This window comes from Stegostoma tigrinum, chromosome 42, assembly GCF_030684315.1.
Source record: "Stegostoma tigrinum isolate sSteTig4 chromosome 42, sSteTig4.hap1, whole genome shotgun sequence".
Classification (NCBI taxonomy): Eukaryota; Metazoa; Chordata; class Chondrichthyes; order Orectolobiformes; family Stegostomatidae; genus Stegostoma; species Stegostoma tigrinum.
The window spans coordinates 11,083,842-11,103,545 of record NC_081395.1 but is presented as its reverse complement, the minus strand read 5'-3'; the positions used below and the strand labels follow the sequence as shown (position 1 = coordinate 11,103,545).

Genomic DNA, 19,704 nt, shown 5'->3' with positions numbered 1-19,704 from the left:
TCAGAATAAAGCCCCCTCGACACTGTCCCCCGTCAAATACTTCCAGGACAGGGACAGCACAGAGGATGTGATACTGAGGCAGGATTCCTGTGCTGTCTGTGTTTAGCCAAAATACAGACTTTGTTGAGCTGTGTCTGTTATCACACAACCGCCTTCATTTCCAAATGTTTGCTTTCATGTCATTTTGGACGGATGTGGGGAATGTAACCTGCTGACAGCAGGTGGTGCTGTGAGACTGCTGTGGCTCTTCACGGACTGACACACTCACTTGGTCACAGAGCCGTCGAATGGCTGCGACTCTGCTTCTCACAGTGCTGCTCGGGGAAGGTACTTAACTTGAGGTTGTGTCACTGTACAAGCGGCGCAGAAGCCCACAGGATTTGAGTTTGAACCACAGCAGGGCAGCTGGGAATTAAAACAAAGAACTGGCCCACACTGCAAATCCGGAACGAAGGCAGACATTACTGGAGAAACTCAGCAGGTTCAGCAGCATCTGGAGAGGGTAGCAGCGTTAATGTTTGAGTCATACAACTTGGAAACAGACCCTCCATTCCAACTCATCATGCATCGACCAGATGTCCCAATCTGAGCTAGTCCCATCTGCCAGCATTTGTCCCCTATCCCTCTAACCCCTTCCTATCCATGTCCCCATCCAGATGCTGTTTAAATGCTGTAACTGTACCAGCCCCCACCACTTCCTCTGGCAGCTCATTCCATACACACACCACCCTCTGTGTGAAAATGTTGCCCCTCAGGTCCCTTTTAAATCTTTCCCCTCTCACCTTAAACCTATGTCCCTCTGGTTTTGGACTCCCCTACCCTGGGGAAAAGACCTTGTCTATTCACCCTATCCATGCCCCTCATGATTTTATAAACCCCTATAAGGTCACCCCCTCAGACTCTGATGCTCCGGGGAAAATAGCCCCAGCCTATTCAGCCTCTCCCTGTAGCTCAAACCCTCCGACCCCGGCAACATCCTTGAGTCTTTTCTGCACCCTCTCAAGTTTGTAGGCAGAATTGCAAAAGTGGCCTCACGAATGTCCCATTATGTGACGTCCCAACTCCTTCACTCAACGCACTGCCCGATGAAGGCAAGCATGCTAAAAGCATTTTTTGTCTTCCTTCCAAGGAACTATGCACTTGCACCCCGAGGCCTCTTTGTCCAGCAACACTCCCCATTAAGTGTATGAGCCCTGCCCTGATCTGCCTTTCCAAAATGCAGCACCTCACAGTAATTGAAATTCAACCCCACTTGCCACTCCAGTGACCCTTCATCAAAACTAATAGGTGCTACTCCACCTGCTGAGTTCCTCCAGCACTTTCTGGGGTTGTTATAGCTGGGGATTAAATTGAGTTCGTATACTTTTAACAAAGACCTGAAAGTCACGGACAGTTCTCATAAGACCTCATCTGGCTCACCAGATCCCTTTTGGGGAGGAGAATTCTGTCACCCTAACCCAGTCTGGGCCTACACGTAACGCCAGACCCTACAGTGATTGGGGGTGTCGGTGACCTGCTGTCGAAACAACAGGAAACCACTTGTTCAGAGGGCAATGAGGGACTGCACCAAATGCTGCGTGTTGCAATCAATGCACCTCCCAGTCTGATCCCAGGCCTAAATCCCTCCATCTCACTATTCTTCCCCTTCTGTGCTGAGTTCAGGAACGGCAAAGTTCAAGCTTTTAACGAGGCAGTGCACCTGAGACAATGAGACAGTGCGGCGCTCCCTCAGCACTGACCCTCCGACAGTGCCCGCTCCCTCAGCACTGACCCTCCGACAGTGCCCACTCCCTCAGCACTGACCCTCCGACAGTGCCCACTCCCACAGCACTGACCCTCCGACAGTGTGGCGCTCCCTCAGCACTGACCCTCCGACAGTGCGGCGCTCCCTCAGCACTGACCCTCCGACAGTGCGGCGCTCCCTCAGCACTGACCCTCCGACAGTGCCCGCTCCCTCAGCACTGACCCTCCGACAGTGCAGCGCTCCCTCAGCACTGACCCTCCGACAGTGCCCACTCCCACAGCACTGACCCTCCGACAGTGCGGCGCTCCCTCAGCACTGACCCTCCGACAGTGCGGCGCTCCCTCAGCACTGACCCTCCGACAGTGCGGCGCTCCCTCAGCACTGACCCTCCGACAGTGCGGCACTCCCACAGCACTGACCCTCCGACAGTGCCCACTCCCACAGCACTGACCCTCCGACAGTGCGGCGCTCCCTCAGCACTGACCCTCCGACAGAGCGGCGCTCCCTCAGCACTGACCCTCCGACAGTGCGGCGCTCCCTCAGCACTGACCCTCCGACAGCGCGGCGCTCCCTCAGCACTGACCCTCCGACAGTGCGGCGCTCCCTCAGCACTGACCCTCCGACAGCGCGGCGCTCCCTCAGCACTGACCCTCCGACAGTGCGGCGCTCCCTCAGCACTGACCCTCCGACAGTGCGGCGCTCCCTCAGCACTGACCCTCCGACAGTGCCCACTCCCTCAGCACTGACCCTCCGACAGTGCCCACTCCCTCAGCACTGACCCTCCGACAGTGCCCACTCCCTCAGCACTGACCCTCCGACAGTGCGGCGCTCCCTCAGCACTGACCCTCCGACAGTGCCCACTCCCTCAGCACTGACCCTCCGACAGTGCCCGCTCCCTCAGCACTGACCCTCCGACAGTGCGGCGCTCCCTCAGCACTGACCCTCCGACAGTGCCCACTCCCTCAGCACTGACCCTCCGACAGTGCCCACTCCCTCAGCACTGACCCTCCGACAGTGCCCACTCCCACAGCACTGACCCTCCGACAGTGCGGCACTCCCTCAGCACTGACCCTCCGACAGTGCCCACTCCCTCAGCACTCACCCTCCGACAGTGCCCGCTCCCTCAGTACTGACCCTCCAACAGTGCCCACTCCCTCTGCACTGACCGTCTGACAGCGCGGTGTTCCCTCTGCACTGACCCTCCGACAGTGCCCACTCCCTCTGCACTGACCCTCCGACAGTGCCCACTCCCTCAGCACTGACCCTCCGACAGTGCCCGCTCCCTCGGCACTGACCCTCCGACAGTGTCCACTCCCTCGGCACTGACCCTTCCAGAGTTTGGTTTCCAAACTCAATCCCGCCCCACCGTCTGAGTGAACCCTTTGTACATTCCGCTTAGCCCTTGAATGAACGCACTGAGGAAGATTCTGACCCCGCTGTGCAATCAGAATTCTTTTATTAATTTTGAGATGAGAGGACACTTCCAACTCCTCCTTCCCGCAACAGAGCACAGGCCCTCTGTGCGCTGGGCGCTGGGTATCGACTTGAAACAAATCTCTCTTCCCGCTCGGCCTTTCTCAGCCGCCCTGCATGTTTTCGCCCTCAGTCCCTTGCAAGAGCGTCGGTGTGGAATGTGCCCCCCTTTGTGCCACCATCAGTACTTGCGGCTTCCCTTAGCTCTCGTCACAACCCTCGGTCCTTTTCCCTTGGAAGCACCGCGTCGGATATCCAGCCCCGACCTCATGGCTCGTTTCTGGGTGGTCTGTCAGTGGAGGAGGCTGAGGGCTTTGGCCACCTTCGCCCGCACGCTGGGCACCGGGTCCTGCAGCATGGCCACCACGTCGGAGCAGATGTTGCTGTTGGCCGCGGCCTGGTGGTACTTCGCCGGTAGCTTCCGGAGCAGGCAGGCGGCGAAGATGACAGCGTTGCCGCGGATCTCGGGCAGCAGGCTCTTGAAGAAGGTGGCTGCCACCACGAGGTAGATGTTGACCTTGGCTGGGAAGTCCTCGGCCACCAGCTTGGCCAGGGACTTGAGGAAGGCCCAGTAGTCCAGCCTCCCGCCGTCGGTCAGCTCGCAGTGGAAGAGGGAGCACAGGCTGTCGGAGCCCACCAGAGGCCCAGCCGAGCGCAGCGCGGCCTTGCAGGCCCCGGCCACCTCCGCGCTGCCATCGTTCAGGTGCAGGATGAGACTGACCAAGCTGGCGTGGACCTGCTCCACATAGATCTGCCTCAGGTCCCCCGCGCCGAAGCGCGACAGGCTGCCGAAGAGCCGAAAGGCCCCGCAGCGCACGCGGTCGTCGGCGTGCTCGAAGAGAGGCTGGGCAGCCAGGATGACGTCGGCGAGAAGGCCGTGGACCTGCCCTTCGTCCAGCTGCGCCATCAGGCGGACCAGGCCGCCCATGGCCTCCAGCTTGATGAGGTCACGGGGGTCCTCGCTGCCGCTGATGCTGGCGACCATGGCGCCCACCAGCCTGGAGGCGTACAGGCCCACCTTGCCTGGGTCCCCGTCCGCCACATTGCCCAGGGCCCGGACACTGATGAGCCTGACTATCGGCACCACATCCTCGGCGCAGCTCAGCAGGCTGGCCAGTAGCACGTCGGTGAGCTGCAACTCGCAGGCCGCCGGCTCGCCCAGCAGCTCGCCCAGAAAGGCTGCCAGTGTCACCCTCTGTGACTTGGGAGTGCTGGGCAGGGCGGAGGCGAGCTGGTGAGCAATGGCAGCCAGCTGTGGCTTGACGTGGCGGGCCACGGCGCGGGCCAGCAGGGCCACGCCCTCGTGGTGCCTCTCCGAGCTCCGGAGCAGGGTCCAGCCCCCGGACTCCTCCATGGCGTCGACCACGCTCTCGGTGCGGGCCGCCGCCATCACCGCCTTCAGGGTCTCCATCGAGTAGCTGCAGACGTCCACGGTACTCTGCTTGGGGCGCGGCGAGAGCTTCCAGTCCCTGGGGTTGCCAGCATTGAAGAGCTCCTTGGGGAACTCCACCCCAACGCTGGAGCTGAGATGGAGTAGCAAGGTGCTGAAGAGCTGGGCGTAGAGCCCCCTGACGGGCCCAGCCGACTCCGGGTTCAGCAGCATCTCGCTGAGGGCGCAGATGATGGCCAGGGGCTCCAGGGCCGAACACATGGCCCCACTCTTGTGCACTGGGGAGCCAGCTGCCCGGCCGACGGGCACCAAGTGCTTGCCTAAGGCCTCCAGCAGCAGCTCCATGCAGCGCATGGACAGGGTGGCCTCACCAGCCAGCGCCCGCCAGATGTCGCAGGTGTACCTGTCGAAGGGCAGCGGGGTGCACAGCAGGCAGGAGATGACCTCGGCGGTGTTCTGCGATGCCAGGACGCAGATGAAGTGCACCATGGAGAGCTTGACCTGCTCCCCGGTGATCCACTGCAGCCGGATGTAGAGGGCCTTAAGGATTTCAGAGACGTGGCCCTCCAGCACAGAGCCACAGGATCGGATGACTGTGTTCATGACAATGGAGGCAGCGCTGGAGCAACTGACGTGGTGGTCGTCCAGGCCCTCGAACAGCACGAAGAGCAGCGTGCTGACCTGCTCCTGGGGGAGGCGCCGCGCAATGACTTTGGCCAGGTCTGAGCACACCCGCAGCAGCTGCTGGCTGTCCGACTGGTCCAGACGGGTGCCGATGGCCTTGAGGTGCTCCACCAGCTCGTCGGCGTCACCCTCCCGCAGCCCGGCGTAACGCAGGTGGATGTAAAACAGGGTGTAGATGCTGCCCATGGCCAGCTGCCGTACCCTCAGCACTGGGTCGGTGCACCTGGGCACCAGCCGCCCCACCATGGTGCCCAGGTGGCTGAACTCCACCTCCGAACGCAGCACCATCTTCTCCAGGTAGAGGGCGGTCAGCTTGGCAGTGATGTCCAGCGCCCGCTCCCGCTCCTGGTCCCGGGTGGAGATGACCCAGCCCTCCACGTGCTTGAAGACGGCCTGCAGCCCATCGGGGGACAGCACATGCATCAGGATCTCGTTCAGCAGGCCCTGGAGGGCTGCTATCGTCTCACGGTACAGGATCTCACGCTCCTTGTCCTCCTCGCCCTCTTCCCTGGCCTTCTCCAGGGGCTGTAGGCCCAGCACACTATCCAGGCAGGTCTTGATCAGCTCGGTCATGTAGGCCCGGTTGACCAAGGGCTCCAGTTTGATGAGGCACATGCAGGCGGTCATGGCCATGTGGCGGACTGGGGTCTTGAGCTGTGCCCTGGGCTCTGCCTTGATCAGACCCTGCATGGTGGCCAGGAGTTCGCCCCTTCGGGCGAAGGGGTAGGATTGGCGCCATCGGTTGGCATAGACAGCCTTGGCAATCAGGGTCACGGCCTTGATCAGGCTCAGCTTGATCATCGGGTCTTTGGTCTCCACCCTGATGCCCAGCACCTTAGTGTTGGAGAGGCTGACGACATGTTGCAGGATGCCAGTCTCCAGCCGGGGCATCAGGAGGTCCTCGGGCGCGTAGAGCGCCACGTAGCCATAGCACAGGATCAGCGTGCTCTTCATCTTCTCGATGTCGCCGTCCACCTTCTCCATTAGGCTGTTGAGGAAGCTGATTGTCTTCTTCAGGGCATCCAGCCGAACAAACTCCTCCAGTCTCGCCAGGGTCTTGTCGAAGTGGGTCATGGCGCAGAAGCCAATGCCAATGGCCACCCCCTCGCGCTCCAAGGCCTCGCTGTGTTGGACGCTCAGCAGCATCTCCTGGAGCTGCTGGTGGATGGTCTCGATGCTCTGGGTGTGCTGCAGCACGATACCGAGGCACTTGTAGAGGAACTGCTTCTCCTGCGAGACCCGGGCGTATGCCACAGGGGCGCTCTGCCAGGCGTTGATCTGATTGGTCATCTCCTCACCCAGGTGGCAGGTCCAGCGGGTATCTCCGACCGCCTCCACCGTCCGGAAGAGGAGGAGCAGCAGATTCTTCTCCCACTGCTGCTGGGCCACCGACTTCTCGCTGTGTTCAGCCACATACCTCAGCAAAGTGGGCATCTCAGCTGCCCAGAGGCTCTCCAGCGCCGGGTGGATGGTGGGGCCCAGGGCCAGGAGGAGCTGGAGAGCGGCTGCCCCCCGTTGCTGCCCCTCGTAGGGCAGGGAGGTGGCCACCAGGAGGCGGGCCACCAAGGCCTGAGGGGATGGCAGGCTCGGCCGCTTGTCGTAGTTGAGTTCAAAGACCTCGAGGCCCGAGCGCCGCTTCCCAGACACCAGGAGCCCTAGGGCGCGGCAGACAGCCGCCAAGGCATGGGTATAGTGCACTGGCGTCACATACTCCAGCAGCGAAGGCCACAGCACGGGAATCAGCCTGTTGGACCCAGCCATCCGGCTCAGCAGATCCTCCGCCATCTCCTTCAGCTCGCTGTCAGTCACCTCTCCGGCCTTGGCCGGGAGCCGTGGCTCGGCCAAGCCACACTGGCACACCACAAACTCCACCACGGCGCCCCCTCCCTCCAGCTCCAGGTATCCCTGGTCAGCCAGGGCCTCGATGAGCTCCAGCAGCGCCCTCTTGACGCGGTTGGTGGGGTCCTGAAGGGGACCCTTCATGCCGGCCAATATGGCAGCCCTCCTGCCCTCCAGGGACTGGTGCTCCGTGACCACAAGGTGCCTGAGGATGGCAAGGGTGCCCAGGCGGTTCCGCTCGCTGTTGGCCAGCTTGTGGACCAGGAACTTGAGCACCGAGTCTGGGGAGGCCCGAGTCGCCAGGGAGAAGCAGGCAAGCAGCTCCTCTTGGTTGCCGGGCGCTAGCTTGCTGTCCGGGTCAGCCGGCTGGCAGACCTGGTGGTGGAGTGGGTTCAGCAGGCCGTCCACCTGGGGCTCCAGGCCCCGCGGGTCAGCCTGGCGCGCCACCTCCAGGACCCGGCGCAGGAAGTGGCTGACGTGAAAGGGCTCCTGCTGTTTCTTGTAGAGCGAGAGGACAGCAGGCAGCAGCTTGGGCAACTCCTCCTGCAGCTTCTGGCTGCCCATGACCTGCGCCATGTCGCCCAGCGTGGACAGAACCTCCAGTCGTAGCCTGGGGTCCTTGAGCGGTAGCCAGACATTGAACAGCGTGTCATAGGCCGCGTCGATCTCGCGCTGGAAGGAGGCTTTCTTGATCGCCGGCTCTGTCGGCGTCTCCTGGTGCTGGAGGACGCTGCGGCTGAGCAGGCCCAAGGCCGAAGCCAGGGTGAGCCTCATCTTGTCCGTCTTAGCGTGGTTCAGCATGGGAATGAGGGCCTCAAACGTGGCGGCCAGGTATGGTGCCATGCCGCTCCCGTTGGCCAAGGCCAGGCGCGCCACCGTCCGTATGACGGAAGCATCCGGCAGCTTGTCGGCCCTGAAGCTCCTCAGCGTCTCGTCCAGGACCTCCTCGGGGTAGCTGCCCCCCAGGGCCACCAGCAGGTCGCTGTAGGCCAACTTCGAGGCCTCGCTCAGGACCTCGTCTGGCCGCACCAGCTCCTGAGCCGCTGCCGCCACCAGCTTCTTGGCCATCAACTCGCTGACCCGGTCGCCGGCGTCTTCCGCCACCAGCCTCATGGCCTGCAGGATGACGGCCCGGTGCTCCTCCTCCAGTTGGCTGTGCTTGCTTAGGTAGTGGAGGCAGGAGGTGAGCAGCAGCTCTGTGTGACGGGCCCCCAGCTCCCGGAGCGACTGCACTATCTGCTGACGCACCCCCTCGTCCCTGTCGAAGGCCGCGTCCCGCAGTGCCTTGAGCGAATTCTCCACGTTGCAACCGGCCATCGCTCCGTCTGCCGTTCCTTTCTGGCTATTGTAGTCTTCACCCCCTCCTCCTACTCCAACCCCCTCTTCGCCGCCGACTTCCACCTTCAGCCCCCTCCCCTCCCCTTTCGCCTCTGCCTCAGAATTCACCGTCTGATCTACAGCTCCACCGCATCGATAGGCCGACAGCGTAGGCCTCAGGCTTCGGCCCTGCTGCGCAGTTGTGTGAAGGGGAGCTCCTCCTTCAGAATCCTCTCGCGCAGAGCTCTCTCGGGCTTTGGAATCGGCCTGGCTTTGTTCTTATTTGGCTTTCAGCTAGCTCCGCTAGCCTCATCGAAATTTGCATGCCCACTCCTCAGCGTCTGGCCCCTGCTCTCGACCTTGCAGCCCTGTTTTGCTGCTTTGCTGTAGCTCCTTCCCCCCTCCCCCCGCCCCCGCCCCACCGTATTCTCTTTCTCTCTCTCTCGGTGCCCCAAACGCCCTCCTTTCTCCCACCCACTGACCACCCACCACCCCAAAACTAACCCCTCATCCTCCTGCCCTCAGATCGATTGGAATTATCAAGCACTAGGTCAGGACTCCCTTCCACCACACCCCCAACCCTCCCCTCCCCAAATTGTCCTCCTGGCAGGGGGTTGCTCTTGAGATCTCTTGCTTTGCCCCCACCCAATGCCTCTTTTAGGCGACCTATTCGCTTGTAGGCCTCAGCCTTGGAAGGGGACCCCTACTTCAGAAATCTCTCCTGAATTTCTGGGCGGGGAGTTTGTCGGTGCCTGCTTCCTGAACAACACCTCCCCCCCCCCGCATGGTTGCCCCTCTGAGATGGCTACACCGCGAGAGGGGGGCCCTGACGGATTTCACCCGCCCCCCACTTTTTCTATCTCGGCCCCCCTCCACCCTCCACCCCCAACCTCTGGTCACTTGTTGACCATCACTATGTACTAGCCCATACCCCGATGGCTAATATTTCTTGGCCAAAGTTGTCTTGCCCATCCCCCGCTGCTCCATTTCCCGCCTCAAACCCTCATCCCTCACCAAAACCTACGCCCACCTCACATCCTCCTGTGTGACCATGTACCTCAGTGTGAGGTCATGGCTGCACTTGTGAGGTTGAAGGGATTTTAAATGGCTGCCCATGGACCTCTCCAGGCAGCTGGCCCAAAGGAGAGACAACACCCTTCTGCTGAAGCTTAACACACTCTCTCACGCTCACACACACACACAGATACTCACACACTCTCACATACACAGATACTCTCACACTCTCATTCACACACACTCTCACACTCATATTCTCACTCACACACATATGCTCTCACACTCATTCACCACGCTCTCACACTCATTCATACACACTCACTCACTCTCACACTCACATTCACTGAGATACTCACGCACTCACACACATATCCTCTCACACTCATTCACATACTCACACTCTTTCACTCACACTCACTCACACACACATTCATATACATACATATTCTTTTTCTCCCTCTCACATACACGGACGCACACACACTCATGCACACATTCACGCTCATACACTCACACACACTCGCACTCTCTCTCTCATACACACACACGCTCAGACACACTCTCTCTCTCACACACAGGCTCATATACGTCTCTGTCTCACACACATACATACCATCTCTCACGCGCACACACACACTCATTCACACAGACACGCTCACTCACTCTTCCCTGCATACTCACACACACACAGCAAACTCACACTCTCTCCCACACGCAGAGAAACGCACGCTCGCCCTCTCACACCTTACACATGATCACACTCACTTTAACTCACACACACTCTCATACATATGGTCAGCGTCAAAACCCTCGGCTGTCCCCCACCTCACTTCTGAAGGGCATGGAGGAGAATTTTCCAGGAAGGTTCCAGGGATTTAAAGCGATGTAAAAAATCATGGCATTTCAACATGGTGTTTCAGTTGACACATTCCAGAAGGTATTGGTCAGCAACTTAAACCGAGTCGAAGGAGCAGGAATATGAGGAAAAGGCAGGAGTCGTAGATTCATACAGCATGGAAACAGGTCCTTCTACCTAATAGGTCCATGCTGACCAGGTTTCTAATCTGTATTAGTCCCTTTTACCTGTGTTTGGCCCGTATCCCTCTAATCCCTTCCTATTCTGGTACAATGACAGCATTTCATGGGCATCTGGATGGGGACATGAACAGAAAGGGTTCAGAGGGATATGGGCCAAATGCTGACAAATGTGCCTGGATTTATTTAGGGTCTTTTTCTGCACTCTGTATCTCTATGACGCTATATGAGAGGGGCAGTGAGAGAGGCAATTACAGAGAGTGAAGCGGAGAGAGAGTGAAAACGAGACAGCACGATAGAAATAGAGGGATTTAGATAGAGACAGAGAGTCAGAAATTCAATAAGGAGAACAAACAATAGAGAGATAGAGTGAGAACACAGAGACAGTGAAAGAGAGAGTTAGGCAGATAGTGAGGAAGCGGGAGAAGCAGAGAGACAAATGGAGACAGATATAAACTGAAAGTAGATTTAGTTGTAAGTTTCATTGTTATGTGTACTCGAGTACGAGGATCAAGTGTCCAGTGAAAAGTCTACAATATCACCACATATATCTCAGGTACAAAATCTTAGTCACAGAAGTAGAAAAATAAAGAAATAAGTTATGAAGTACAGCACTATTGTCGTTTTAGTATAAAAATGGTAAAAGAAAGTTAAGAAGTCAAACATTACAAAGAGAAGGAAAGAGAGAGTGAGAATGAATGTGTGGAATGCATTCCCGGAGAGGGTAGTGGAGTCGGCCTCATTAGGGGCATTTAAGTGGCTATTAGATAGGCATATGGATGGTAGTATAAGGTAGGGGTGGAGGTTACATAGACTTTAGGATTAGGGTAAAAGTTCAGCACATCGTGGGTCAAAGGGCCCGCACTGTGCTGTGCTGTTCTATGATAGAGTGAGAGGCAGAACATGAAAGGGAGAAACAGAGACACTTGATGGATGGGGAAATTTGAATTCAATAAAAAAGATCTGGATTAAAAAGCTGGTCTAATGGCAACCGGGTTGATTATTGGAGACACTCAACTGCTGTGTTTGAGGGAAGGGTCCGGCCTGAGCCCACATGTGACTCCAGACCCGCAGTGTGGCCTTGACTCTTAATTGCCCTTGGAGCAAGCCACTCAGTTCAAGGTGTTACTAGGAATTTATGGTAAATGCTGGGCTCAGTCAGTGATGCCAATATCCCAGGAAGAATGATAAATAATACAGAATCCTGGGAAAAAGAGACTCATGGAATCTCCACAGGGAGGAAGCAGGCCATTCCGGCCCATCGAGTCTACACTGACTGTCCAAAGACCATCCCACCTCTTGCCTTACCTGTAATCCTGCAATTCCCACGGCCAATCCACCCTAACCTGCACATCCCTGGGCACTACGGGACATTTAGCACGGCCAATCCACCCTAACCTGCACATCCCTGTGCACTGTGGGACAATTTAGCACAGCCAATCCACCCTAACCCGCACATCCCTGGGCACTATGGGGCAAGTTAGCACGGCCAATCCACCCAAACCCGCACATCCCTGGGCACTATGGGACAATTTAGCACGGCCAATCCACCCTAACCCGCACATCCCTGGGCACTATGGGACAATTTAGCACGGCCAATCCACCCTAACCTGCACATCCCTGGACACTATGGGACAATTTAGCACGGCCAATCCACCCTAACCTACACATCCCTGGACACTATGGGACAATTTAGCACGGCCAATCCACCCTAACCTGCACATCCCTGGGCACTATGGGACAATTTAGCACGGCCAATCCACCCTAACCTACACATCCCTAGGCACTATGGGACAATTTAGCACGGCCAATCCACCCTAACCTGCACATCCCTGGGCACTATGGAACAATTTAGCACGGCCAATCCACCCTAACCTGCACATCCCTGGGCACTATGGGACAATTTAGCACGGCCAATCCGCCCTAACCTGCACATCCCTGGGCACTATAGAACAATTTAGCACGGCCAATCCACACTAACCTGCACATCCCTGGGCACTATGGAACAATTTAGCACGGCCAATCCACCCTAACCTGTACATCCCTGTGCACTATGGGACAATTTAGCACGGCCAACCCACCCTAACCTGCTCATCCCTGGGCACGATTGGACAGTTTAGCACGGCCAATCCACCCTAACCCGCACATCCCTGGACACTATGGGACAATTTAGCACGGCCAATCCACCCTAACCTGTACATCCCTGTGCACTATGGGACAATTTAGCACGGCCAACCCACCCTAACCTGCTCATCCCTGGGCACTATGGGACAATTTAGCACGGCCAATCCACCCTAACCCGCACATCCCTGGGCACTACGGGACAATTTAGCACGGCCAATCCACCCTAACCCGCACATCCCTGGGCACTATGGGACAATTTAGCACGGCCAATCCCTCCCTAACCTGCACATCCCTGGGCACTATGGGACAATTTAGCACGGCCAATCCACCCTAACCCGCACATCCCCGGGCACTATGGGACAATTTAGCACGGCCAATCCACCCTAACCCGCACATCCCTGGGCACTATGGGACAATTTAGCACGGCCAATCCACCCTAACCCGCACATCCCTGGGACACTATGGGACAATTTAGCACGGCCAATCCACCCTAACCCGCACATCCCTGGGCACTGTGGGACAATTTAACACGGCTAATCCACCCTAACCTGCACATCCGTGGGCACTATGGGACAATTTAGCACGGCCAATCCACCCTAACCCGCACATCCCTGGGACACTATGGGACAATTTAGCACGGCCAATCCACCCTAACCCGCACATCCCTGGGCACTATGGGACAATTTAACACGGCCAATCCACCCTAACCTGCACATCCGTGGGCACTATGGGACAATTTAGCATGGCCAATCCACCCTAACCTGCACATCTTTGGACTGTGGGAGGAAACCGGAGCACCCGGAGGAAACCCACACAGACACGGGGAGAATGTGCAAACTCCACACAGACAGTCACCCAAGGGTGGGATCGAACCCGGGTCCCTGGCGCCGTGAGGCAGCAGAGAGCCTGTCCAGCATTGACCCTCAGAAGTCTGTGCCCACTGGAAAGGGATTCAAGGGAATCTAGTTTAGGTGAGGACCAGGAACCCAGACGTAGGGTGGTGTGAAAGGGTAGGGGAGGTTATTGACAGCAGTTGGCACTAAGAACTTAATAATATCAGTCCAAGCTAGGCAGCAGGAGGTGACGTGGGACCGTTAGTATTTGAGGGCAATTAAGCTGATGGGGCTGGCGGTGGAGCTCATGAGTGAAAAATCCCAAGCAAATTCTTTCAGAACAGCACCAAGGCAGTGCCCTCCCGCCCACAATGCTGCTCTGAATATCAGGTTCAATTTCTTGCTGAGTGTTTTGAGTCATTTCCTCTCACCTCCTCCACCCCACACTGACACTTCCCTCCAATTCAGGAGCAGTTAAATTTTGGCACCGCAAAGCAGGGCAGGACTTATACACTTAATGGTGAGGTCCTGGGGAGTGTCGCCAAACACCGAGACCTTGGAGTGCAGGTTCCTAGCTCCTTGAAAGTGGAGTTGCAGGTAGACAGGGCGGTGAAGAAGAAGGTGTTTGGGACGCTGGCCTTTATTGGTCAGTGCATTGAGTGTAGGAGCTGGGAGGGTCATGTTGCGGCTGTACAGGACATTGGTTAGGGCCACTTTTGGAATACTGTGTTCAATTCTGGTCTCCCTGCTACAGGAAGGATGTTGTGAAACTTGAAAAGGTTCAGAAAAGCATGAGGGGCATGGATAGGGTGAATAGCCAAGGTCTTTTTCCCCAGGGTAGGGGAGTCCACAACTAGAGGGGCATAGGTTTGAGGTGAGAGGGGGACAGGTTTAAAAGGGACCTAAAGGGCAACTTTTTCACACTGAGGGTGGTGCGTGTATGGAATGAGCTGCCAGAGGAAGTGGTGGGGGCTGGTACAATTACAACATTTAAAAGGCATCTGGATGGAGACATGAACTGGAAGGGTTTACAGGGATATGGGCCCAAATGCTGGCAAGATGGGACTGGATTAATTTAGGATATCTGGTTGGCATGGACGAGTTGGACCAAAGGGTCTGTGTCTGGGCTGCACATCTCTATGACACCATGACTGTAAGGGTATTTTTCTCCTGACTGGGCATCTGAGAAGCCAGAAATAAACTGGAGATTTGATCGTTGCTGTCATACAAAATATCTCCAGTTCATACATCTTCATTGATCAGTGACAACTCCCTCTACAAGGAGTCCCCTGTCAGCAGAACACTGAGATGCACCTGATTAAATAAAGGTGCAGGGTCCCTGCCCCAACCCCCTGTGACCTTAGCTGAAACCAGCCATCCCTCCTTCCCTGCTTCGCACACCCTGTATGGACTGCAGCAGTTCAAGAAGCCGGTTCGTCACCACCTTCTCCAGTGCAAATGGAGCCAGGCAATAAATGCCAACAAACCCCCAGACAAGTGAAGCACAATCCAGAATATCCCCTAAATATTTAGGCAATTATTTGACTTTGCAAAGGTTTATTTTTCCCATTGCATTTCTTTCCTCTCGCTCTGGCTCAGTCTGCATAAAATGTGCAGGCTGGTGTATTTTTTTACTTTGCAAAGGATATCTTCAGACATTGTGAACCTGTGACATTTGGGGCTATTTGATGGGAAGGGAAGGGTCTTGAAATAGCATCGTGCTTTAACGCAGGAGTGCCTCGGCTTGAGTTGCAGCCCAAGAGGAGGAGGAACGTGAGACCGGGCACGATCCTCCTGGGGCTCTGGACTCATCTGTCAATCAAGGCTCAGGGCCGGTGGGCGTGAGCCCGCCGGGAAGTGTAGTCTGCTTGTTTCGGAACGGTCGTAGAGAAGAGGTGGGAACTGGAACAGGGTGGACTACAAATCCCAGAAATCCCAGAGTGGCTTGTTCCAGCAAGGCGGCCGATGCGACGGCCAGGCTGTGGGCGGACGTGCGCAGGCGCATTACCGGCCGTCGTAGTCCCTCTCATTTTGAGACATAAACTAGAACGACGGGAAGAATGGGGGGCGAAGGACTACATACCCCGTCGTGCCTTGCGGGTCCACCGTCGCCGCGTAGGGTTGGAGGAAAGTGGAGGGGCGGAGACGAGGCGTGAAGGGGGTGGGGCACGGTCTATGCAGATAAGGGGGGGCGGGGATACATGTTAAGGAGGCTTGGCGCATCAGGGGACGGGATATGTAAAACAAAGGGGCGTGTCCATGCAAATGACGCCATGTGTTTAACGAAGGGGGTTCGGGAATGCTAATGCATATGGATGGCCGGGATGTACATATTGATGAAGCGGGCCGTTGAATATTGATGAGTCGCGCGCTGAGCGGCTGGCGGGAGGAGACTAACAGTCGGTTAAAAGGCGGTGACAGAGGGGTGTTGGGGGGTGGGGGCTGAGGGACAGACAGAGACACACACACACACACACACACAGCATCATGTCCCGGCCGCAGACCGACGTGGAGAGGAGGAAGCAGATCAGTGTGAGGGGCCTGGCCGGCGTGGAGAATGTCGCCGACCTGAAGAAGAACTTCAACCGGCACCTGCACTTCACGCTGGTGAAGGACCGCAATGTGGCGACCCCCCGCGACTACTACCTGGCGCTGGCCCACACCGTCCGGGACCACCTCGTCGGCCGCTGGATCCGCACCCAGCAGTACTACTATGAGAAGGACCCCAAGGTCAGCGGGGGCAGCGGGAGCGCGGGGGGCTGGGAGGGAGAGGACACCCGGGATGGGAGGTACGGGGTAATGGGAGGGGGATGATCCAGGGGATGGGGGGAGGAGGAGGAGGAGGATACAGGGGATGGGGGAGGAGGAGGAGGATACAGGGGATGGGGGAGGAGGAGGATACAGGGGGATGGGAGGAGGAGGAGGATACAGGGGATGGGGGAGGAGGAGGATACAGGGGATGGGGGAGGAGGAGGATACAGGGGATGGGGGAGGAGGAGGATACAGGGGATGGGGGGAGGAGGAGGAGGAGGATACAGGGGATGGGAGGAGGAGGATACAGGGGATGGGAGGAGGATACAGGGGTTGGGAGGAGGATACAGGGGATGAGGGGAGGATACAGGGGTTGGGAGGAGGATACAGGGGATGAGGGGAGGAGGAGGATACAGGGGGTGTGAGGAGGAGGATACAGGGGATGTGAGGAGGAGGAGGAGGGGGGGTTAATGGAAGGAAGGAGTGATCTGGCGTGGCTATAGAGGATACAGAGGAGGTGGATATGGAGGAGTATGGAAGAGACGATACTGAGAGGATATGGAGGAAGGGGGAGATGCAAAAGGGGGATATGGAATGGGAGGCAGGCAATGTGGAAGGGGTATATGGAGGAAGAGGGGGATTCAGAGGGAGAAGGGGGATATGAGGAGAGGAGGGGGAGGGGGATAGAGGATGGAGGCTGGGAATGGGGGATACAGAGGGGGTGGAGTGGAGAACATGGATATGGAAGGGGAGAAGGGTATGACGGGTCTGATATAGGGACATGAAATGGAAGAGGGTATCGATGGGAGGAGGTGGTGGGGAAGGGGGTATAGAAGAGCAGAGGTGTAGTGTGATGGGAGTTAGGCGTATGTGACAGTGGGTGAGGGTTCCTGGAATGGGAAGAAACAGGGCTTCTGTGCCTAGCAATACTATTTTTTTTGCTATTCATTTGTGGGATGTGGGTGTCGCTGCCTGGCCCAGCATTTGTTGCCTATCCCTAGTTGCCCTTAAGGTGGCGGTGAGCTGCCTTCTTGTTATGAAAGGACCCCAAGGTCACTGTTAGGGCAGAGATGGAGGAAGGTACATGATAGATATACAGTAAGCAGCACTATTATGAGAATGACTTTTGGAATACCGAAATACAAGGAGTGCTTAAATTCTGTTGGAGTTGGACTGAAAGGTCTGGTTCTGTGTTGTACATTTGACTCTATGACCCCATGGTGAGGAGATACCTGGGAGGGGTGAGAGCATGATGGTGGGAGGGGCAGTACAGAATGTTTTGGAGGACTCTGAAGACATTACAAGAAAGATCCCCCCTCCTTTCTGGGTATAGGGGAGCAGGGGGGGGTGGTCTGCAGTTAGCAATGCTATTATGAGACTGACTTCAAGTTTGGGGGGTAGCTGGGTGGGGGTTTGGTCGTGAGAGGGAGAACTGAGGTTATAGGGGTCTTTGAACAGCCAGACCAGTGTAGAATGATCCAAAGATGAGGAGGCACACGGCGAGGAATCTAGTACTGGGCCAGGTGGATCCACAGGTGGCAGTGTGTTATTGTGAGGAGTAAATGACACACAGGTAGGGGGCATTGGGGGAAGAGGTTACACACCTGACAGCACAGGTGAGGACTGATGGTCACTGTAGGGCGGTGTGATTGGTATGGTGATGGCGGGGTGGGAAAGCAGGCATTGGGTGATGGGCACTGGAGGGTAAATTCTGAACCTGCATGGTGGGGGTAGAATTCAATGCTGGGTACTGAAGAGGGAGGAGCTGGGTGGGTGATGAGTGTCGGTGTTATAGCATGGACACTGAGTTATGGGAGGAGAGAAATGAATGAAGGCGGGAGAACGTTAGGTGATGGATGAGACCCAGTCAAGAATGCAGGCCATGGGGGTAGTGATGACATTGCGTAATGTGGGCCTGATATGTCAGTGGGAGCTCTGCACAGAGAGTCATGCCAAATAGTGAGACCTGGAAGCTGGTGCCCAGGCACTAGCAATGTGCAGTGGAACCTGCATTCGAGGTCTTGAGATACCAAGAACTTCAGCGATGATGCCACGGTCAGTCACAAAATAATTGGGGCGAAGAATTACTTCTACCAATTGCTGAGGACAAACCTGTTATTATGTAACACTGGCGTATAGCCTGGATTGTGGCAGGGCTGCCACTGTATTACAATAGAGCCAATATTGGTGGGGATCGGGCTGCCCTATTACACTGGTAGTTGTCATTTGTGCCACAGAAACACCAGGCAATAACCAACTCCAATAAAAGACAATTTAACCATCACCCCTTGATATTCAAGGAGTTACCATTGACTGGAAAATCAACTTGAATTGCCGCATAAACACAGCAGCTACAAGGCGAAATCAGAAGCTAGGAATAGTGTGACGTGTAACTCCCCTCCTGATTCCTCAAAGCTGGTTCACGATCAGGCACAAGTCAGGAGTGTGAGGGAATATTCCCCACTTGCCCCTGGATGGGGGCAGTTCCAACAACGCTCAAGAAGCTTGACGCCATCCAGGACAGTGCAGCCTTTCTGATGAAGGGTCTAGGCCCGAAATGTCAGCTTTAGTGCTCCTAAGCTGCCTGCTGTGTTCATCCAGCTCCATACTTTGTCATTAAAGCAGCCCCTGCTTGATTGTTGCCACATCTCCAAACATCTGTTCTCTTCACCACTGACATTCTGGAACTGTCCACAAGATGCACTGTAGAAATTCACCAAGGCTCCTTAAATTGCATCTTTCAATCTCATGACCATCTAGAAGGACAAGGGGAGCAGGTACATGGGAACACACACCCTGCAAGATCCCTTCCAAGCCTGTCACCTTTCTGACTCGGAAAGACATCACCGTTCCGTCAGTGTCGCTGGGTCAAAATCCTGCAATCCCCTCCCGAAGGGCATTGGGGGTGTACCCAAGCACACGGACTGCAGCGGTTGAAGAAGGCAGCTCCCCACCACCACCTCAAAGGTGACGATGGTCGGGCAATACATACTGGCCAGCCAACAATGCCAAGGCCCCATGAGTAAATGAAAAAAGCTGGTGGGAACAGGGCTATCATGATGTGTAATTCTGGGGTACAGAACTGTTGGGGACCAGGCTTTGATGCTTTACGACAACCATTGATTCATCTCCATCATTTTTTTTTAATTCATTCACTGGATGAGGGTGTTGCTGGCCAGGCAGCATTTATTGCCCATCCCTAATTGCCCAGAAGGCAGTTAAGAGTCAATCACATTGCTGTGGGTCTGGAGTCACATGTAGGCCAGGTAAAGGTAGCAGGTTCGTTCCCTAAAAGGGCATTAGTAAACCAGATTGGTCTCTGGATTAACAGTCTAGTGATAATACCGTTATAGGCCATCGCCTCCCCAGGCCTATGACAAACACGAGACCTTGGTGAAAGTGGGTGAGACATGAGGGTATTCGATAGAAGTGAGTGTGCCTTTTCAGGGAGTCCCACAGGACTGAATGGCTTGTAACTAATCTGGTTTCATTCTGCC

General features: G+C 56.3%; 2 protein-coding genes across 2 annotated transcripts in view; one reads left to right on the top strand and one right to left on the bottom strand.

Moving 5' to 3' along the window:
- Nucleotides 1-3,509: 3,509 nt before the first annotated feature.
- Nucleotides 3,510-8,447, bottom strand: LOC125449253 (maestro heat-like repeat-containing protein family member 1). Its single transcript, XM_048524948.2, has one exon. The coding sequence runs from the start codon at nt 8,445-8,447 to the stop codon at nt 3,510-3,512; it is 4,938 nt and encodes a 1,645-aa protein (XP_048380905.2).
- A 7,260-nt stretch (nt 8,448-15,707) lies between these two features.
- Nucleotides 15,708-19,704, top strand: part of LOC125449251 (glycogen phosphorylase, muscle form) — a 79,499-nt gene continuing 75,502 nt past the window's right edge. Inside the window, exon 1 of the mRNA XM_059641450.1 lies at nt 15,708-16,186. Coding sequence (XP_059497433.1) covers nt 15,944-16,186 — 243 coding nt within the window. The 5' untranslated portion in view covers nt 15,708-15,943. The remainder of the gene's footprint in view (nt 16,187-19,704) is intronic.

What these genes read in the sequence shown, in the direction of transcription:
- LOC125449253 (XM_048524948.2), bottom strand. Translation starts at nt 8,447, where the DNA reads ATGGCCGGTTGCAACGTGGAGAATTCGCTCAAGGCACTGCGGGACGCG.